The sequence below is a fragment of the Pseudopodoces humilis genome, chromosome 11 (genome assembly GCF_049639895.1).
Source record: "Pseudopodoces humilis isolate 2021_Gansu_Grassland_sample_001 chromosome 11, ASM4963989v1, whole genome shotgun sequence".
In the NCBI taxonomy this organism is placed as follows: domain Eukaryota; kingdom Metazoa; phylum Chordata; class Aves; order Passeriformes; family Paridae; genus Pseudopodoces; species Pseudopodoces humilis.
This window is the reverse complement of record NC_142210.1, coordinates 21,788,288-21,808,305: the sequence shown is the minus strand read 5'-3', so window position 1 is coordinate 21,808,305 and position 20,018 is coordinate 21,788,288. Positions and strand designations below refer to the sequence as shown.

The following is a 20,018-nucleotide window of genomic DNA, read 5'->3' as shown; positions in this document are numbered from 1 at the left end:
CACAGCAATTTATTCATCTGTTTAGTCTCCAGTCAGGCCAGTGACAGGCCAGGAAATGAAATCCAGGTCTCTTAGACTTGATGGGGTGGGTTGACCCTTGCAGTGCTCACAGAAGTCTTCTCCCCAAAAGCAAGTTGTGGGGCAGCTCCTGCCATTCCTGCTCCATGGATCTGCCAAAAACACCATGCCTTGGAGATGCCTCTGTCCTTTTCCCTTGGAAACAGGCATCAGGAGATGCATCTCCTTTCAGATCTGGACATAAATATTTATTACCTAACACAAGGTCCCATCGATGACTCTGCTGTTCAACCTTTCACAGCGCCATGATTTCCATCCTTCGGGGTTTTCTGTGTAGAGAGAGAGGAACCAGGAGAGAAGTGAAACCTGGCCTAGGTACAGCTGGAAGTCCTTAAAGCTACCTTAAAACAGTCCTTAAAACATCTGAGGTTTTCCCAGGTACAGGGTAGAAGATGCCTCTCCACAATGGACCAAATCTCCAGGGAGGTCTGGAGGAAGGACTGACAGACAGTGAGCCTGGTACAAAAACCTGTGGTGGTTTAATGCCATTATTTCCCTTCCCTTCCCCATTTCCAGGGGCAGGGAAATAATTAGATAACTTGTAAAGCCTCTTTCTGTGCCTGCAAAATGGGTGCTGGTAAAAGTTGCTTTGCATTAATCCCAGGTGAAGAAATGTAGTGGAAAACTGGCTGCTCTGACAAGGGCTCTCCTTCCTTGCGAAATCAGCTCGCAGGGGCTAAATTGGATGAGGAATCATTAACCTTGCCTTTTAACCAGTCTCTTACCAGCCATGACGTGCTCCTTTTGGTTTGCTGAAGCCACTCCAGGAATAAATCCTGTTGGAGCAGCCTTGCCTGGGACACCTGGGAGCGAGGAATGTGAGGAAGCTGCCGCGCTCGGGGCTGACCCGGCTGGCTCGGAGCTGGAGCAGACAATGGATGCTCATCTAATCCGTGGCAGGGGCCAGCAAAGGGCAGAACAAATAGCTGAGGAGCAAAAATAAAAGCCTGGGAGCACTAACAGTTCAAAATGACCCAGCTGGCTCTGCAGAAGCACATTTAGCTATGTTGAAAGCTGTTTTGTGGAGGTGTTTTAACACCACGTTCTAGAAAACCACTCAAAGGAGCTTGTAGCATATTTCTGATGCTTTGTGAAGCGTTAAAAAAAAAAGCCCCAGACCAGGAGTTTTGCAGTTTAAAACCTCCCAGCCACCCAAAAACTGCTCTTTTCAATCTTTGCTCCTTAGAATATGTTTTTATTTGTATTAACTATTTATTTATTTATTTATTTAATTTTAGGCTTTGTTTTGGACCAGACTTTAAACTTGTACTTTCCTTCCTAGAGTCAAAACCAATGTAAAACTTCTTTCACTGTGGAAAAGATGGCCAAATATTTTTTCTTTCAACAGGAGTTTCAAACCCCCTCCAATCAAATTTTCAAACCCTGAAAATCATTTTAGTGTTAGTAAAAGAGAAGTGATCCTTTTCAAAACTTCTGCTGGAAAAGCAAATTATGGCATGCTTAGTAGCGAGTGCATTTGTGAGGGGATTCACACTGGTTGTCAAATTTGGGGCATTTCTGAGCTTGAGACTTGAGCAGTTCTGTGATTTAAGGGAAGCTGTGAGTTGAATCTGTTATAAATTTACTTACTTCTAGCAATAACAGGGGCTTATTTTAAGTTTTACTTTATAGAATAATTTCTGACTTTTGTGATCAGTTTAAGAATGTCTGGGAACCAAGCCTGTTTCCCTTGCTTCCCATGAGTACATAAATTATTTAATTGAAAAACACACTAAATAATGTGTAAAATCCACCATGTAATTAGTGGGGAAAGACCATATGATATTTTCACTTCATAACTTTTGTGAGGTTTAAACACCCTTTGGAATGTAGAAAAGAGAGTAGTAACAGTGTAGTTACAAATAACAGAAGGCAAAGCACTGTCATGCATCTTTGTTGATTTAAAATATCACATTAAATAGCAAACAATCAGAGTTTTCTTATCAGATGTATGGAATGATCTGCAGCTGAAGAGACTGGGGGAGCTGGTCGGGGCCAGAGAGGGGTGAGCCAGATTGTTGGAACTAATTTCCAAATCTGTGTTGGAGTTGAGCAGTTTATCTACTTGTGATAATTTTAAATAGAGCCCCTTAAGGTTTCTTGTTGTGGTACTTTACTTAAGATCCAATCTTCCCTCTTTCTCTGTCACCATCATTCCTGACTGTTCCTTGCAGTATTTCGTGGGGACCAGTGATCCACAGAGCTCCCTGGGAAAAGAGGGGTCAAAACCTTATTTTACTGAATTTTAAGATAATGCTGCAAAGACAAGGCCACATTTCATCTTTCTGGCCAGGCTTTTTTAAATAAATCATCATTGTAATTATTTTTAATTATGATCTGACTTTAAATCCATCAGCACAGGTAGGGGTTTGTGTTTCTCTGCTTCTGCTGGTCTCACCCTTTCTGCAGCAAGCTGGGGGATTGTGGTGGCTGGAAAGTGGCAAGGTTTGTGCATCATTCTTTCCTGTTTTATGTAGCATTCCTCAGGCATTCAGTGAAAAGGGTGTAGTTATGCTTCTGTGGAAGCCATTTGGGCAGATCCACAGATGGTGTGTGCAGGTGCCAGCAAGGACCCAGAGCGGGCTCTCACATCAGCTGGACAGAAATCTTTCCATCCACATGAAGGCTCTGGTGTTTGTGGGGTGGCTGATGCTCACAACAGTTTAGTCTCTGCCTCTCCCTGTTGTTCTCTGCTTGACAAATTGAAGAGATTTTGCCAAAAGCTAATTAATAAATAAATAATCCTGAAATGATACTACCATTAGGGTTGGAAAAGACTTTCAAGATCAAGTCCAGCAGTCAGCCCAGCACCACCACTGTGTCCTCAAGTGCCACATCCACATTTCCAGGGATGGTGACGTTTCCATCACTGCCCCAGCATCCTGTTCCAATGCTTTACAACCCCTTCCAGGAAGAAATTTTCTGTAATACCTATTTTAATGGTGAGGTTGGTACTGTCCAGTTCTGGTTTCTTTCTCCATCAGTGCCTGGGCACTAGGAAGAGGAAGTTTTTTGTCTGCTTATCTCTCAGAAAATACTGATTCTGAACAGTTCTCAGTCTGCAAATTTTAATAGTCAGGGGAGGGAAAGCCTGTTCATTTGTCACCCTCAAGAAATGCCACTAGCTGGGGGAAGCTCCTTGAGAGGCAAACCTTTGGCACATCATCTCTCCTCCATTCAGGATTCTCAAAAAGGAAGCTTGTTATTCCTCTGTTTTTCTTTTTTTTCTTTTCTTTTTTGAGTTCAGTTCTCTATCTTTGCATTTCTTAGTGGTCTAAAAAGCAGGGCTTTCTGTTAGTAGAGAATTGATCTGGCAGCATCTTGTTTTCTTTCTTCCTTTATAAAAACCATAATTGCAGCTTCACTAATTATCCATGTTTATTAGTGCTCTCTGTGTATGTTTGAGGAACTGATTGATCATAGCTGTTCCTGAGCATTTTAATAATGATATGAAAAAAGCTGCTGATGTGATGGTCCTGAATTCCAAACATGCAGTCACACAGCTCTGTACTGAAACAGGTTTTGGGCAGGGCAAATGGACTTTTGTCAGTGCAGTTCATCAAATCAATTAGGGACCAACCTCCTTGGTGATTAGCAGGGTCCTCAGACAGTGCTGTGGAGGATTTCACATTCTGGAGCTTCACCTGTGGGATCTGCTCGTGGCAAGGGCACGGTGCTGGCAGTGGGTTGGCATTTGTATATCACATCCTCGTTTATTGTGTTTGGAACTTGAGGTGTTGGGATGGAGGAAGGTTCAGTCCAAGTGCACAGCCCTCAGGAGCATGAAGAACTAAAAAAAGATGATTAACATGGTGACAAAAATATTCTCCATCTTGGGAACACACAGACTTTGGTTTGTATGACTGTTAGTTAATTCCTGATGAAAGGGGAATAAACAAGGACGTGGTAAGGTACCTTCAGTGGGGAATCCCCCATAAAGCATCCCTGAAATGTTCTGAAGGTGAGAAGGAGAATATCCACACACCACCTCTGCTTTGTTCACCCAGCAGTGTAATCTCCTTGGCAAGACAGCCTGGGGACAGCACACAGCTCTCATTTTCCCTCTTGTCTCCATGCAGTTGCTTTCATCACAGTCTGACTTGTGATAAGCAAGCCATAAGTGGCTTGAAATTCAGATAAGCATCCTAAATTGTAACTATAGAAAGTCGAGCAGGAAGCTGTTCCAGTTTGATCTGCACTGGAAACTAATCCAAATTTAATCACAGATACAGATACAATCTTCCATAATCCTGTGATGTTCTAGAATTGCAATGGAAGGGCTTTCTATTTCAAGAATACTTTTAAATATTATTATACATCTACTATTCTAGAATAATTTCATCTTTCTACAGCTATTCCTAAATAGAAAAAAACATGGCCACTTGTGTACCTACAACAGCAGGAGCTGTTGCTTCGCTGCTGTATTTATCCTTTACCAGTACAGCAATTTGAACATTAAAGTCCAAATAGTTTAGACTTTAAAAACCTTCAGATGTAGTTCAGGCATTTATATCAGTGTCTGCTTTGCAGACTGCTCCCCAGACAAAATAATTAGGGAATTTTTTCTGCTGTAACTGGGGGCGAAGCTGTTTCCTGGCCTTCAGATGGAGGAGACGTGGAAAGGCGACTGCGCCTTGCATTTCTCTTGATTTTATCTGTAGGATGTGAAGGAATCTTTCAGCATATAATCCTTAAAATATTGATCTTGCAGAGGAAGTCTGGGGCTGGGAGGGATCATCTGTCATCAGATTTGCTGTTGATGTGGCCTCGTGGAGCTGCATTTTTCAGCTCCTGGGTCTCGCCTCCGCTTGCTGCAGGGAGTCTCAGGCTGGGGCTGGGTCGAGCTCATGCACACAAGTGGTTTAGGATCTTTTATTTTCCATTGAATTGTGCTGCCTTTCAGCAGGATCACTGCTTTATGGCCCTCTGGGACGTGCCAGCACAAGGGAAACGCCACTGAGGGGTGCAGAGCTCCCCCATAAACCAAGTCACTCCTTTAAATCTCCAAATGGAGACTAACAAATATCACTATCTCCCAGCTCGTTTTTATTAGCTGGACTATTTTTTCTCCTTTGTAAGTGCCAATATCTGAACTTAAAACTGTGTTTGGTATATGAGAGAAATTCTCCAGCTGATCGTAGCCTATAAAATTAAAATATTGAAGTGCCCAGTGTTTGAGTTTATTGAGGTATAAATACTAGAACGTGGTGTACTATGTGGTTCAGATGCTTCCTAGTTCTATTTTTCTGAGTCTTTTTGCTTATTTTATTTCTCTGACACTCCATACAAAGAGTTTCCTGGGTTTGGTTTCATCCTGGCATTTTTCAGCAGTCTGGTTCTTAGCAGTATGGAATTCAACAAGGTGAAAAACGTTTTCTGTTTACTGTTTACATTTTAAAAAGCAAAATTTCTGTTTAAAAAAAAGCATATTCCAGATGTCTCTGGGCAGTTGGACATGTATGCAGTATACAGTCTAATAAAACAACAAATACAGCATTAGAATCAGAAAGTGGTGCATGTTAGCAAATGGTCTGAATTTAAACACCAGTCAACACCAGGGCTTCATTTTAGGGGAGGGAAATTCACATGTGAAGTATTAAAATTTAACTTCATAAATACATTTCCTTAGGAGCGGGATATGCATTTCCAAGTCCTCTTCCAGTTAATTTTGATTAGATTTTCTAAAATGGAATAAACATAAAAGCATTAAAAGATGTGTAAACCATGAAAGTTAAATGCAAAACAGATACAACCACAGCACAGATATGAAAGCCAGACCCTTTGTTGCTCATGTGCAATATGGGGGGAAATTCCTTCACCATGGACTCGCTTCCACAGGAGCATTGTGGACTTATCTCCCATTAGATGGTTTTAGAACGTGATCTAAAGGGCAATTAAATCATCAGGAGGCTTCAGTGTTGAGATGGGGGTTCTTTAGAGATGTCTGTTGCAGGAGGGATGCTTGGCTTGGGGAAGAAAATATCTTTGGCATTTAGGATAATTTGGGACCAGCATTGCCCCTGGGGGAGATCGTGGGAGGTGGAGTTGCTATCCCTGGGGACTGCTAAGGAAAGGACAGACAAAATCTAGGCAAACATCTGCCAGGTGAATTTTTTTCAGGGAATGGACTAATTGACCCTTATTTCCAATGACCCCATGTTGATTTTTAAGGTAATGGTGTCAACATGTCAATCAAATGCTATTTACAGTAGCCCAGCGTTGCTGAAGAGGTGCAAAAACTGCTTATGTGGTACTTCTGGAAATTCAGTTTTATGATTCTGTCTTAGACCTTCACCTGTTTGCTTAAACCTTTCTTGATCTTTGCCCATCATTGTCCATCATTTTCAGATGAAACTTTGCAGCAGAGCTCTCAAGCTGGTTTAATGCTTGTTTCCCTCTTCATTTGACCGAATGTAATCCTCTAAAATCCCCTGAAATACGGAATGCTACCTGCTTAGCTTAGGAAAAAGTACCAGCAGGAGCTCACATCATTTTCTGGGAGGTTGTCTGAGAAGATGCTCTGGCAAGTTTAGGTGAACACAAGGAGGAACAGGACACAATGTTTTCCTCCTCCCTGGAAGTGTCCAAGGCCAGGCTGGATGAAGTTTGGAGCAACCTGGGCTAGTGGAAGGTGTCCCTGCACATGGCCAGGGGGTTGGAATGAGATGAGCTTTAGGGTCCTGTCCAACCCAAGCCATGCTGTGATTGTAGGGCAGGAGACACAGAAAATGTAGCATAAATTCCTCACTCTTCTAAAATTTTCTCTTTAAGCTCTCTGTGCTTTACATGGTTGAAAAAGAAATGGGGATGGAGAATGTGTCTTTTTTCCATTCATCTCAGTTGTACCTGCTCGTACCCCCGAGAAGAAATAGGATTAAAGGCCTGATGCAAAGGAAACGTTCATACAGCAAGTTTTTTATAAAAGCCAAAGGTTTGACCAGCAGTTCCTACAGGCTCAGATGTGTTATCTAACCCTAATTATTCCCCTGTATTTTTCTCTTGGCCTCAATGAAAAAGCCATGTCACAAATCACTTTAATTAACAAGGACTTCAGAAGCAGAGACTACAGAGCCAGTGCCTGCAGGAGCTTGGAAAAATACCATAAAATTCCACTTTTCTTTGCTGCAAACTGAAGTAAACAACAAGCCAGCCCGAGCGCCCTGCCTGCACCGTGGATGAGCCAGGAGAACCAGGGTGTGCGTGTGCTGGGCTCTCCTGCAATCCTTCCTCACTGTCGCCGCTGAAGATGAATAGATCACACAGACACAGGTCGAAGTGTGGTGAAAAGAAGAGAAAGTTTATTTTTCCTCCCAGGATTTATAGTTTTCTGACCATGGCCAGGGATTGGAGGGTCAGGATAACACTTTCCCACTGGACTGGCCATGAGAGATGCCCATCACAAGACGTGTAACAGAAAGAATGTACACATATCTATGTTTACAGTTACTGTCCTGGGAAAGTCCTTAGAAAACTATGTTAGCAAGCTCAGAAGCTGAGTTTTCAGGGCGACATCTCACCCTTTTTGGTTTAACAAAAAGAAAAGAAAAAAGAAAAATGAACAAAGAAGCTAGCAACATTATAAACAATCAAAAGGATAAATAACAGGAAAATACAATACTCCATACAATCAGAAGGCGGTAATTTCAGGGTGATACCTCACCATCTCCCTTCCTCCTGCAGACGTGGATGAGTGTGAGGTGCTGAATGGAGGCTGCCAGCAGGGCTGTGTCAACACCCAGGGCTCCTTCCAGTGCCAGTGCCGGGCGGGATTTCGGCTCCACGCCGACGGGCGCACCTGCATCGGTAAGGAACCGCCTCGCGTCCTTCCAGCGCTGGCTTTTCCCCAAGTGCAAAGGTTTCTAGACTTCTCCCATCTGAGTTTTAACTAAATATCGTTACCCATCATGGTTCAAGCAGCCTGTGAGGATTCAGGTATTGCCAAATTTTATTTCATTTCAGGGTTTTAGTTTTTTTTTTTTTGTTTGTTTTCATTGGTTTTTTTGTTGGTTTTTTTTTATGGTGTCTCATGTTGTTGAAAATTCTTTTGCAGCAGGCATTAAGAAGCTTAGGGAGGGTCTTCATTTCAAATGACAACTGGTTTTTTTTTAATTCTGAGTGCATTTTCTTTGTGGCACATCTCCCTGCGTGTTCCAGCACTGCCCTGGGACTTGGTGATTTTATCCAGGCTAAATGATTGTGATTTATGGGGTGGAGTTACCCTGTGTGTGCTCGTGTCAATGAGAGCACCATGGAGCTCAGCCATGACACACTGCCTGTTCATGTGCAGAGGATTAGCAGCTCTGCCCTCAGAAATAAACCCTCTCTTTCTTAGGTTGGACTCTCAAGGCTGACACGAGGCATACCAGAGTTAATTCTGTGTGTTGTTAGAAACAATAATATGAAATACACAGTTCTTGTATTGCATTTAAATCAGTACAAAAGTCAAAATTTTGAATTCTGCAGAAAGGATTACAATGTTCTATCATCTGGGAAGAAGGAAAGGGCACCTTTTGTTTAAATTTTTAAACCTGATTTGAGGTAATACGGGAAGAACAGTCAGGTAGAGTCAGACCACATCTGCAGAATAAGTTCACTCAGTTTGGGCATTGTCTCAGTTCCTGCACAAAGTCCCTTGGTTGTGCTTAACTTCAGCCAGAGATGTCATCAGTCATTCCTGGTGTTATCACAGCAATACATTCACTGGTACAACCAGGACACAGGAGGTACCAGGGCTCAGGCTGTGGCAATAATGGATTTTTTTTATTTTAAAACTTACCCTTTTGGGTTTTTTTGGTTTATCACATACAGAGACTTTCAGTGTTTTGGTAATTAACTGCAATTAAAAATGTGATGAAGTCTCAGTCTTTTCTTGAGTGTCTCAGTTGGTGAAGGATTGGACAAGGAAACACTAAAGTGAGAGGGAAAAAAGAAATAATGTAAAAGCAGAGTGGTTCATAATTAACTAGAAGCAATTGTGGTTTTCTGTGAATTAAAAGAGAAATTAATCTCACTCAGATCAGATCTGATCTGACCAGGGAAGACCCAGAAGTAAAATAAGTTTTATTTGAGCTAAATTACTCCTTCTGAATAGTCTCATTGGTGGTGGAGTTTTATACAAAAAGGGGACTAAAGGGACTTTGGGGGGAAAAAGAGAACAAGAACTGTGTGATAAAGGCAAAAAGTAGGTGTTAATGGCAATTAAATGAATTTACTTGTGTAATATGTAAAATTTTCTGTGGACATAAAATAGTTAGGATTCCTCTTGCCTCAAATAATCAGAAAGCCCAGTTTAGCTTTGTCTGAGCTGTGAACGATACCAGAGAACAAGTTTTCATTTCATAAATGTAAATATTCCCAAGAAGTTATTCAAAATACTTCATACAGTGATCAGCTTTGTTTGCAATATCTCAGAAATTATCAAGGAGAAACAAAAATAAATCCTAAGATGAGAGACAGGAGTTTCAGAGAGCTCTGCTATCTTGATAATGGATGTGCATTATCAAGAGGCAGGATATTGAGTCCTGTTCCAGCTGTTTGGACAAGACACCAAAATAAATGGATATAATAAGCTCTCATGCATTGGAGAACAAGAGAGCTACTAATTGATGAGGACAGGGAGAAGCTTTTCCTATAAATCAGGAGTGCCTAGGATCAGGATTTGGGCAGTAGCTGCTTGTTGGGGGTGGAGAGTTTGCCCCTTGTGCAGCACCAGGTTGTGCATTCAGCTTTCATCACTCATCTGGTGAGCAGCAAAGCTCTAATGCACCCCTCCTTTGAGCTAGTGCAGCTAAGCAGAACATCCAGCATTTCAAACAGGCTTGGATTAGCAGTGGTATTTCTTCCATGGATACTTCAGAGGAGGTAACGATCTCTCCTGCATGCTGAGAAGGAAAAGGGACCACGTTCTGGCACTGAGCTGTTTATGGAAGGTGATTATCTCAGCTGCAGAAATAAGAAACAAGAGTCCCTTTAGACAGGCTGTTCTGAGGAGCCCAGTCCAGATTGCTGTTACGTTCATTCTTTCCACGTCTTCCTTTTCTTTTTTGGCAACTCTGTGTTTGTGGGAACAAAAGTGCCAAAATCATTTGAGGGGAAGCAGATTTTGCAGCCTGGATGGCTTGGAAATCTCCCATACATAAGGAAGTGGATCTATCATCTTAAAAGATATTCAGCCTACATCTGAGGACTCAAAAACCTTTCTCATGTGATTCATGGAATAGTACTGAACTTCTGTCACAAGTGTTCCAGTAAATCTGCTCCTCCTGCCACCTCATCACAGGATGATTGGGATCCTGACTAGTTTCTGGTGGTCCGTCCCTCTACTGCCACTATGAGCCTTAAAATACATGGAGAGAGGAAATCTGCTTTTGTTGTTCTTCCTGCTCTCACTGGAAACTTCTGCCCATACTCTAAGGCAGAGTAATCTGCTCATACTCTGCTCAGACCCAAAGACTCTCCAGAGTGGGTTGCCTTGTTCAGTGATGACCAGTGTGTGAAAGCAAACTGCTCAATTCCTGAATCCTTTGATGTTATCCAATATTTCATGCCACGATAGAACCCCTTCTCCTTCAATGCTCCTTTTCTTCCTTCAGCTTTTTGGTCCCACAAATTTTTTCTCAGCATTGAATTAATTTATAAATACACGTGCCAGACCAAATATTCACTGCAACCCTGTCCAACTTTTTTGTTTGTTTTGTTTGTAATGCCTTGATTATGTTAATGCAACGAATTCGACTTCGCTGGAGTTGAACCAGATGGTATCTGAAAAGCTGAAACTCAGAAAGAACATGTTTATTGTGGTATCAGGCTGTGGGTTTGGATTGTTGTAAATTCATTGTCTTCAGTGGAATTTATTCCTGTTTGAACTCCTGGAAGTGAAAACAGGGCACAGCCGTTAGACCCTGATTCATCTCTGGTGCCAGCTGTTACCTTTGATGTCTGCTTTATCAGGAGAAGCTGTTGAGGTGCAGGGTTTTTGATGGAGATTTTAGCACACTAAGGCTCTTAATAGAGAAAGTAACAAAGAAAATATCTCTACAACTCTATAATCTATGTTTCTCAACATAAATATAAGCCCTGTACATCTGAAGTTACATTTCTCGTCATTGCCAAAGTTGGATTTAAGGTGATGGAAAACATTGCATGTTCTAACCTTATAGTTGCTGTGCATGTATCTAACCATGGCTTCAGACCCAGCTCTTCGTAAAAATATCACCTTTATTGTAAAAAATAATGGGTTAAGAAATGTGTGTTTCTTAGCTGTTATCAGGGGCCACAGGAGAGCGGGAGAGGGACTTTTTACAAGGACATATTGTGTCAGGACAAGGCAAAGAGGCTTTGAATTGACAGAAAGCGGGGTTAGATTGGATATTGTGAAGGAATTGTTCCCTGGGAGGGTGGGCAGGCCCTGGCACAGGTGCCCAGAGCAGCTGTGGCTGCCCCTGGATCCCTGGAAGTGCCCAAGGCCAGGTTGGACAGCCTGGGACAGTGGGAGGTGTCCCTGCCATGGCAGGGGGTGGAATGAGATGAGTTTCAAGATGAACCCAAACCGTTCCATGATTCTGTGATCCTTTGTGTTTCTCACCTGGTGTCTCCCACCAGATGTCCCCTCCCTCTCTGGGCATCACCTGACATCATCCCCAGCCTGTCTGGAATCCACGTCAGGGCTGGATTTCTACCAGATTTCGAGAGTAAATCTTTGGAAGTGAATGTCAGGCCATATTTCTGCCTGTGGAGGTGCTCAGGCCTCCAGCCACGAGTCCCTTTGTGACAGATGGAGTCAGACCCACGAGGTGCCAAGTCTCTCCCTTTCTCTGATCAGAGACGTGTTGCTGGCTCCTGGCAGCCACCAGCACAATTCATCCTGGCCTGTCCCTGGAGGCTCTTCTCCTTCAGTCTGGCACCTCCTCTCAGGGATCCAGCTGATGCTCAGCAGCAGCGTGACAAACCTGCCCTCGCCGCTCCAGAGCAGCCCCTGGCTCCCTGGCCACCGGCAGAGCCACTCACCAAATTGGGATGCAGGATTTCACACCTGTCCCCTCCCACCTTCAAATCCTCCACAATTCTCATCATAACAGGTTGCTGCTTATCTCCCCTTGCATCCAAGTTGGCTCGTGCCCAGAAACCGAGGGAGAAAATGGCACTTATAAAAGCCGACGTGTATATTCTGTCACTTGGATTTAAGATGTTTCTTGTCTTCTGAAATATTTTCATCTTATTTGAATATTCTTGCTGCAAAACAGGTCTTTGGATACAACTGTGCAGGGAGCTGGAAGCTCAGGGTGTATGGGGTCTGCTGGCTCCTGTGTAACATGAGGCTGCTTTCGAGTTCTGTCTCTGACAGGGCAGAAGGTTTGTGGGCACAGGTGGAGATCAGAAGCCAGGGTCAGCTTCCTGTGCAGTGAGGTGCCTCCTGCCGTGTGTGCAGCCAGGAGAATCTAAAAATTTGCTTTTCTCTTCACCTTTTTAGCACATACTTGACTGCACAAACTCGGTGTTTGCTAATTGGTGGCATAGGGTGAAACAAATCCTGTAGAAGGTTTTGCAACTAACATTTACTAATGTCCATTACAGATAAAATGAAGAAATATGAATATTGCTAAAGTTAGCATCAACAAATAAATATCAAAGCTCTTTGCTAACTTCATTAAGTTCAGAGTTTGGTACATTCCATGAAGGAACAAAGAGTCTTTCCAGCTCCTCATAGAGAATACAGAATCCCAGAATGGTTTGGGTTAGAAGGGACTTTAAAGCCCATCCAATTCCACCCCTGCCATGGCAGGGACACCTTTCACTGTCCCAGGCTGCTCCAAACCCTGTCCAGCCTGGCCTTGGGCACTGCCAGGGATCCAAGGGCAGCCACAGCTTCTCTGAGCACCCTGTGCCAGGGCCTCCCCACCCTCAGAGTCAGGAATTTCTCCCTAATACCTAATTTAAATCTCTCCATCCTGCATCCCTGCTGTGGAAATGCATCTCGATGCAGCCATGCACACACACTTCCATCAGCACAGCACAATAGCAGCACCAAACCATCACTCTTATTTTTACATGCAGCGTGTGAATAGGTGTGGATGTGTGTTAACATGTTTTGTCAGGAGGAGAAATGTTTCTCTAAAGGCCAGGGATATGTGTTGAACAAAAAAGAATATTAACTTGCTTGGGTGAAAGAAGCAGCATCTTTAAAGATCTACAGAGGACCCTCTGTTCCTCTGGTTTGCTGTGTGAGTCTGTTCTGTAGAGCTTGTGGCTTCTGTTATTTGAATTTTTTATTTATGAGGCTGAGGAAATCAGCCTGAAAGACAATTACTATTTTTAATCAATGAAAGCAAGGAAAGAAAAAGATAATCAATGGGCAAGTGCCAGCAGGGCTGTTCTTTTTTCCTCTCCTCGCCTCGGTGGATTGGCAGTGCTTTGGTGCTGTCAGATCAAAGGGTGCTGTGCTTCAGTCAGCTTTACAGCCCTTAGATCTCACCTGCTTCCCCCTGGAATGAGGATTGCCCTGGTGTGGGACACGGTGTCAGCCCAGCTCTGTGAGCACAAGGGAGGGCAGTCACTCCAGGGTGGGGACAGCTGCATTTGTGAAAGCTGCTCAGCGAGGTTCGCCTGGTTTTGCTGTCATTTATGGATTTAAAATAGGAAATAGGTTCTCCCAGGTTGTTGATGTGCATTCCTTCACTGCTTCCTTGTCTCCAGCTGTCAATTCCTGCAGCATTAACAACGGGGGCTGTGAGCAGGACTGTGTTCAGCTCAGTGAGGACCACTACAAGTGCCAGTGCCAGCCAGGCTACCAGCTGAAGACAGATGCCAAGTCCTGTCAAGGTGAGTCCTGTGCTACCTGCCTGAAGACACACAGTAAAGGCAATTTAAAAGACCCCAGGATGATGTTTTGGGTCACTGTGTTCATTCCTATTTTTCCCTGTGGGCCAAAAGCAGCTTTGGTTATTACTTATTAACAGGATTTAAAAAAGCATGTGTTTGAGGTGTGAAGTTCACTTTGAATCACAACTTTGAACAAGATTTTGGCCTCGTAGATCCCTGGCTGTTCCCTGCACAATGATGGTGATGACATAGGTTAGGAACTTAATCGTGATTTAATTCTAACATTTTATTGCTCATCAAGTTGTATATAGAGTTGGCCTGCATTACATGTTTTATTCTACAAAAGGTCTTCTCTTTACCTCCTTTTGGCTTATCAAAGTCTGATTCATTCATCCTCCCCTTCAGGTTTCTAAGCACTCTCTCAAGCAGAACAGCAATGCTACCTTTGGGTTTGATTGTTGCTTTTCTTTTCTTGTATATCTTAACATATTCATCAGTTTTGAAGGCAGCCCCCCCACTCCCCAACATGAGCACACACACCCTTGAACATGCCAGAGAAAGATAGGGCCAAATTTATGGATTTATTGAGCTGAAATTCCTGTCACAAAACCGTTTCCATATGGCTCCTCTTCTGCTCGGAGATTTTACACGCTGTGGATGAAGTGTAAGTAAATCCTGCTGTTCAGATGGCTCCCAGCTCCTGCTGGGTGCACAGAACTCTTCCCCTTCGGTTTGGGCCTCCCCAAATCCTGCTCTCTGTGGGGGCTGCACCTCAGGGAGCACCCACAGCCTGGTGGCCTCTCTGTCTCTCATGGGGTGGCCACCTTTTGTCCCTGAGATTATCAGAAAGAGCCAGAAAAGGGGAGCTTTAGGGAGCAGGGGGTGTCAGAGACCTCCCTCCACGGTTCTCCATCCCGTGTCCAAACCTCTGCAGATGTGTCTGGCCAGCTGGCTGTGCACAGCCTGCACAGGACTTTGGGGTGGGCTTTCTGGAGTGGTGGGACAGAGGTTGGGTCAGAGGGGTCTGAGTGTGGCGGTGCCAGGTGGGGTGGGAGCTGTCCTGGAGTGGTCACGGCACAGTTCAGGCTTCCATGGACCACTGATGCTCTGTCTCAGCTGGAAACCCTAAAGGGAGAGCTTTTGACACCACTGTTCACCCCTTCACATGGTGAGGCTGAAGAGAGTTTGTCACCAACCCGTAATTACAGAACACTGGAGAGGGGATGGTCAGCCTTGTCTGCAGGTGTGGCATTACCTGGGTGCCTGCTCACCCCTGGTGTGTTTGAATCAAAGTGCAGCCCTCCCCAGGGGGGCAGCTGTGCTTGGGGGGAAGGAGGATCTGTCTTGTAAGCAGAGCTCAGCTTGCAGAATGAAAACTGAGTAGGATGATTTCCCCCCCATAAATACCTCGGTGAATGAATGCCTGGGAGAGAAAAGTGCTGGGTAAGCCCATGGACAAGATTTTTACAGGAACAAATGCGGGTGAAGTGGTCATGAATGCATTTGGGTTGTCAGTTCAGAGATATTTTAGGTAGAAGAGGTGGGAGGAGGTGAATCTGGCTGGTTTTTTATTGTCCAACCAAAACATAGCTGCTGGAGTCATGGTTTGGATGGAGAAACCACAGTGAGTGTTTGCCACAGCAGGTGTAGGTGTTGTGCAGGTGTGGATTCATCCCTGGGGACTCCTTGGGAGTTAATCCTGCACCCACAGCCCTGGAAAGCCTTAAACAGGCAAGCCTGGCAGTTTTGCTGTTTACCACTGGATATTTTCTCCAGTGTGAAGTCATGGTTGCTGTGAACAAGAAAATTAATTTGACAAGGCCCAAAGCTCTTTTCTTTAGATGCTCTAGAGGTCATGGCAGACAGGACTGGAGATCCTGTTCTTTACAGCCTTGTAGTGAAGGTCTGGAAGGTCATCCTTGGAAATGTCCAAGGGCAAGCTGGATGGGGCTTGGAACAACCTGGGATAATAAAAGGAGTCCTGCCCGTGAGCTTTAAGGTCCCTTCCAACCCAAACCATTCTGGGATTCTGTGTCCTGAGGCACCTGGGAAATGAAATGATGCCAGTAAATTTTTCACCATGGTATTTAACAGCTTGGAGTAGAGCTTTGTAGGATGGAGTCTGTTATCTAGTAAAGTTATTAAATGAACCAGTAAGAGGCAAATGTGTGAAAAAAGAACACTAATGAGTTATTTCTGGCTTTTCCTGAAACCTGCTTCTAACAGGAGCATACATATCACTGGAAAGCAAGTCAATCACTGATTGCCTTATGTCCTGAAGATCTTTCCTTTACATACTTACCTCATCCAAGGATTTCCAAGGCTGCTATCTTTATTTGAATTACTATGTTTTGCTAACGTCTACCCTGTAATTTGTTGTTTGCCTGTTGTCATGTCACAGAGCATTACAAGCTTTACTCCGTGCTGTAATCATTCTCAAATTAAAGCTTTAGCTGCTCTGAAAACCTTCATAATATGCAGGTTTAACAGATGCTGTTTGATAGTGATTTCATTTAATTTACTCAAATAGAAAAGGAATCGGCAAATAACTCAATATTTCATATCAGCAAGGAGTGAGTTCTTGCTTGGAGCTAAATCCTTTGTAGACCGCAAATTGTCGAGCTGCAGAGCCAAGTTGTCAGCCTTGGAAGTGTCATGCACGATGAAGTGCTGCTGTTCCTTGGAAACCTATTTGCAACCTATCGTGTCAGAAGTCCAATTTCAGTTCTACATCCCTAACCATGCCTTTTTTTTTAAATTTTATTTTATTTTTTTTTTTTAATACTGTCAAGTCAAACTCAGCCCTGCCGACTGGAACGGTTTGTGTGTCGTGTGTTCTCGAGATGGCAGGAGGTGACATGAGGGAGTTTGAGGGTGTTCTGTGGCAGCTTCCTCCTTTACCAAATGGTGGCACAAAGTGACACTTGGCTGCACAGAGAAGTGACAGAAAAAAAGCCCTGTCCCATATTTAAATCCACATGAAGCAGAGGTTTTTCTCTCCCATTCCCTTCTCATGTGCAGTCAGTGGAAGAGCAAAGCAGCCAAGTCCAGAGCAAAACTCCTTCAGCCCCTCCCCAGGGCTCCTCAAACCCTGACCCCAGTGTTGTTGAGCTGATGGTGACTTTCCTCTGGGGCTCTGAGAGAAGATGGCTTACACAGAGCAGGGGCTGGAGGCAAGTGAGGAATATTGGTCATCAGTCTCAAATCAGACAGTAATTAGTAAAATGCTGAAACTGAATTAGAGCTGTAAAGAAATAGGTATAGCTTTTAAGAAGTTTTATTCAAAGTCAAGCAGAACTTTAAAGGATACATTTTCAAGGTGTCCTCCAAATTTACCTGTGCAGTGTTATCCACCAGAATTTCGGTGTAATGAGTTTTCTACAAAGCAAATCCTCAGCCTGGTGCAGAATGTCAGATCTCAACCCAAGTCAGACCTGTCTGAAAAGTCGTGCTGGGTCTATTTTGGGGTGTTCCAAGTCTCTGTGGGGGCAGTACGCTTCCAGCAGGTACATGTTCCAGAAATAAACCCATAAAACACAGTGAAAGCTTCGAGATGGAGGCTTCTGTAGGCATTTCATGAAAGTTTTTCTAAGTACTTGCTACTTAGAGCAGCTTATCCTTGAAAAGGTATGTTATTGTTCAAGAGGGGGAAAAAAGCCTTGATGTACAACATGAATGGCATATGTTTATAGACTGAAAGATGTCTTTGGGGGTTCTTCAGTGTTTATTTCCTATCGAGCCTTTTAAATATTCATTGTTTTGTGGTGAACTCCATCATTGCATGTGTTTATGGATTCACACATACTGGAGTGCTAATTGCTGTTGTTTAGAGAGAACTCTTGAAATCTGTTCAGGTACAGCAAAATAACAATAAAATGTACTTTTTTGTCCTACTTCCAATGTAATACAAGCTTGGTTTCCTGCTGTTTAAAGCCTCGTTGCTGCTCTGTGAAAAATGTTGTCCAGCAACAAAGAACATCCAGAAAACAGCAGCTGTACTCACCAGCTGCTGTCACATTTTTTTTCCCCAGTCTAATCTCTTAGAGCTACTTCGTTGTTAGTTGTAACAATGGCAGGTAAGACTATTTCCAGGCAAAAAGTGACCTTTCAGTTGACAGTGTGCTCTAATTGGTTTCAGTGATAGACCCCTGCACAAGTGGGAATGGAGGATGCTCACAAATCTGTCAGAACGAGAGAGGAATTGCAAAATGCGGGTGTCATCCAGGGCATTCTCTTTCCGGAGACAAAAAGTCCTGTTTAGGTAAGAAACTCTGGAGTCTTTATTGTGAAGAAAGTTATTCATCAGTGCTCTGGCTTACTGAGCTTAGTGAGTGGAAAGGGATATGTTATACAAATACGTGTGTGCATTTTGAAACAGCGTTTCTCTCTGTGATGTTCACATCAGCCCACAGTCTTGAAGGACTTTTTTAGTGGTGACAATTCCTCTGTGATCTCCTAAGTCATGCTTTCTAGCAACTGGGTTTGTGAATGCTGTAGTGTTATTCTTGCAGGGTCCCTTTAAAATAATGTCCCAGATACAGCTCCTGGAAAATTGGTTCAAGTAAAACTCTGAACCAGGTCACTGAAAACTATTCAGAATTCAAAGGGCTTTTTAGCTGGAGAACTGTTTCCATATTAATGGAGAAACTACTGTGAAGGAAGAAACCATGATGTGTAAGATTTCCAAAGAGGGGAGCTTAAAAAGTTGAATTCTAAAGTCCTGTATTTAGTCTGGGGTTGTCAAAAGGATCTGTAGTGTTTCTGACCCAAAATGTGGGGGAATTGGAGGTCAAAATACCTGCTTTTCTCTTGCAGTGAAACTCTTGGAAGATAGTTTAGTAGCTTTATGAAGTAAAAAGCATTTATGGACTTGATGGTGCGCAGATTTTTAATAGCCAAGTCAGGATTAGGGTGTGTGTGTGTGTGTGAATATATCTATATATATATCTATATATATATATATAGATAGATAGATAGATATATTCAGACACTAATTTTACACTCCTCTTTTGGCCAAAATCTTGTTGATATTTAAATTATTGTTTCATATAAAGGGTGCTGGGTACCTTTCAAAATATTTACTTCCTACCCTGAGTATTTTACTCAGTTGCCTGTAAGCCCTTCTGTGAGTAGAATGGCAGATCTTAGAGATTCTCTCTTACTGGAATTACTCATGAGTAATTACTGAAAATCAAAACTGTTTTCAAGTAATGTACTGCTAAGGAGTGGATGGAAACAACAGTGGTTTTAGCAGTAGGGTCAGCCTGTTATTCATTTTATCTCAGATACACAATGACAGTTCTGTTGATTTATGGATAAACTGAATCACTGAGTTAACTTGCAGTGTTATATATTGGAACAAATTTTCTCCCCAGCCTCATGGCAACAATCTTTTGAATCATTAAGCAGCATGTCTTACCATGGATATACAATTATTGGTTTTTGCTCCTAGAAGTTACTCAATGTCTTTTGCAAAATTCAAGCTGTTTGACTCTCTGGAAACCGAGCTGGAAGGAGACAGAGGGCAGCTGAAGTGTCATACTTCAGCTATTAGCTGTAGGACAGGAAGAAACCTGTGCAGGATGGTAGCTGTGGTTCAACTTTCTATTTTTCTATTTAAAAAGAAGAAGAGAAAAGCATATTTACAGTGTTGGCCAGCACAGCGTACTCACCAACTGACAATTAAGAGAAAAAGGAGAAATAACCCATTTTATTCTTAGCAGCAGCTGCTCCCATGGCTGCTTCAGAGAAGCTGTCATTTGTCCTGAAATTTTCATGAGCCAGTGTGTGGTGTTTGCAGTGCCTGGGGCCTCTCTTTGCAAGGATCCTGATTGCATCCCTCAAGCTCCTTGTGCTCAAGTGCAGGGGCCACGAGCACAGCACTGGGCACAGCACGTGTGGAAGGACAAAACTGTTAGAAAGTGGTTTTCTGGGATAAAAAGCGAAGAGCTGCACATCACACTGCTCCCTGACACTTTCAAGACACTGACCTGGGATCACTGCAATAAATAATTTCTATTTTGCCAGAAAGATGTCAGAATTGGAAGGAACAGGAGGCAGATCCCTGGTTTTCTACGTGTGATCCCAGTCTTTGCATAGAGGTTCTGTGCAGCTGTATTTAC

At 43.2% G+C, this 20,018-nt stretch overlaps 1 protein-coding gene across 1 annotated transcript in view; it reads left to right on the top strand.

Annotated features, from left to right (window-relative positions):
• The window catches only part of LOC102105066 (uncharacterized), an 89,989-nt gene that overhangs the window by 16,417 nt on the left and 53,554 nt on the right, over positions 1–20,018 (top strand). Inside the window, exons 4-6 of the mRNA XM_088061149.1 lie at positions 7,759–7,881; positions 13,771–13,896; positions 18,035–18,157. Of these exons, the coding sequence (XP_087917275.1) occupies positions 7,759–7,881; positions 13,771–13,896; positions 18,035–18,157 (372 nt within the window). The remainder of the gene's footprint in view (positions 1–7,758; positions 7,882–13,770; positions 13,897–18,034; positions 18,158–20,018) is intronic.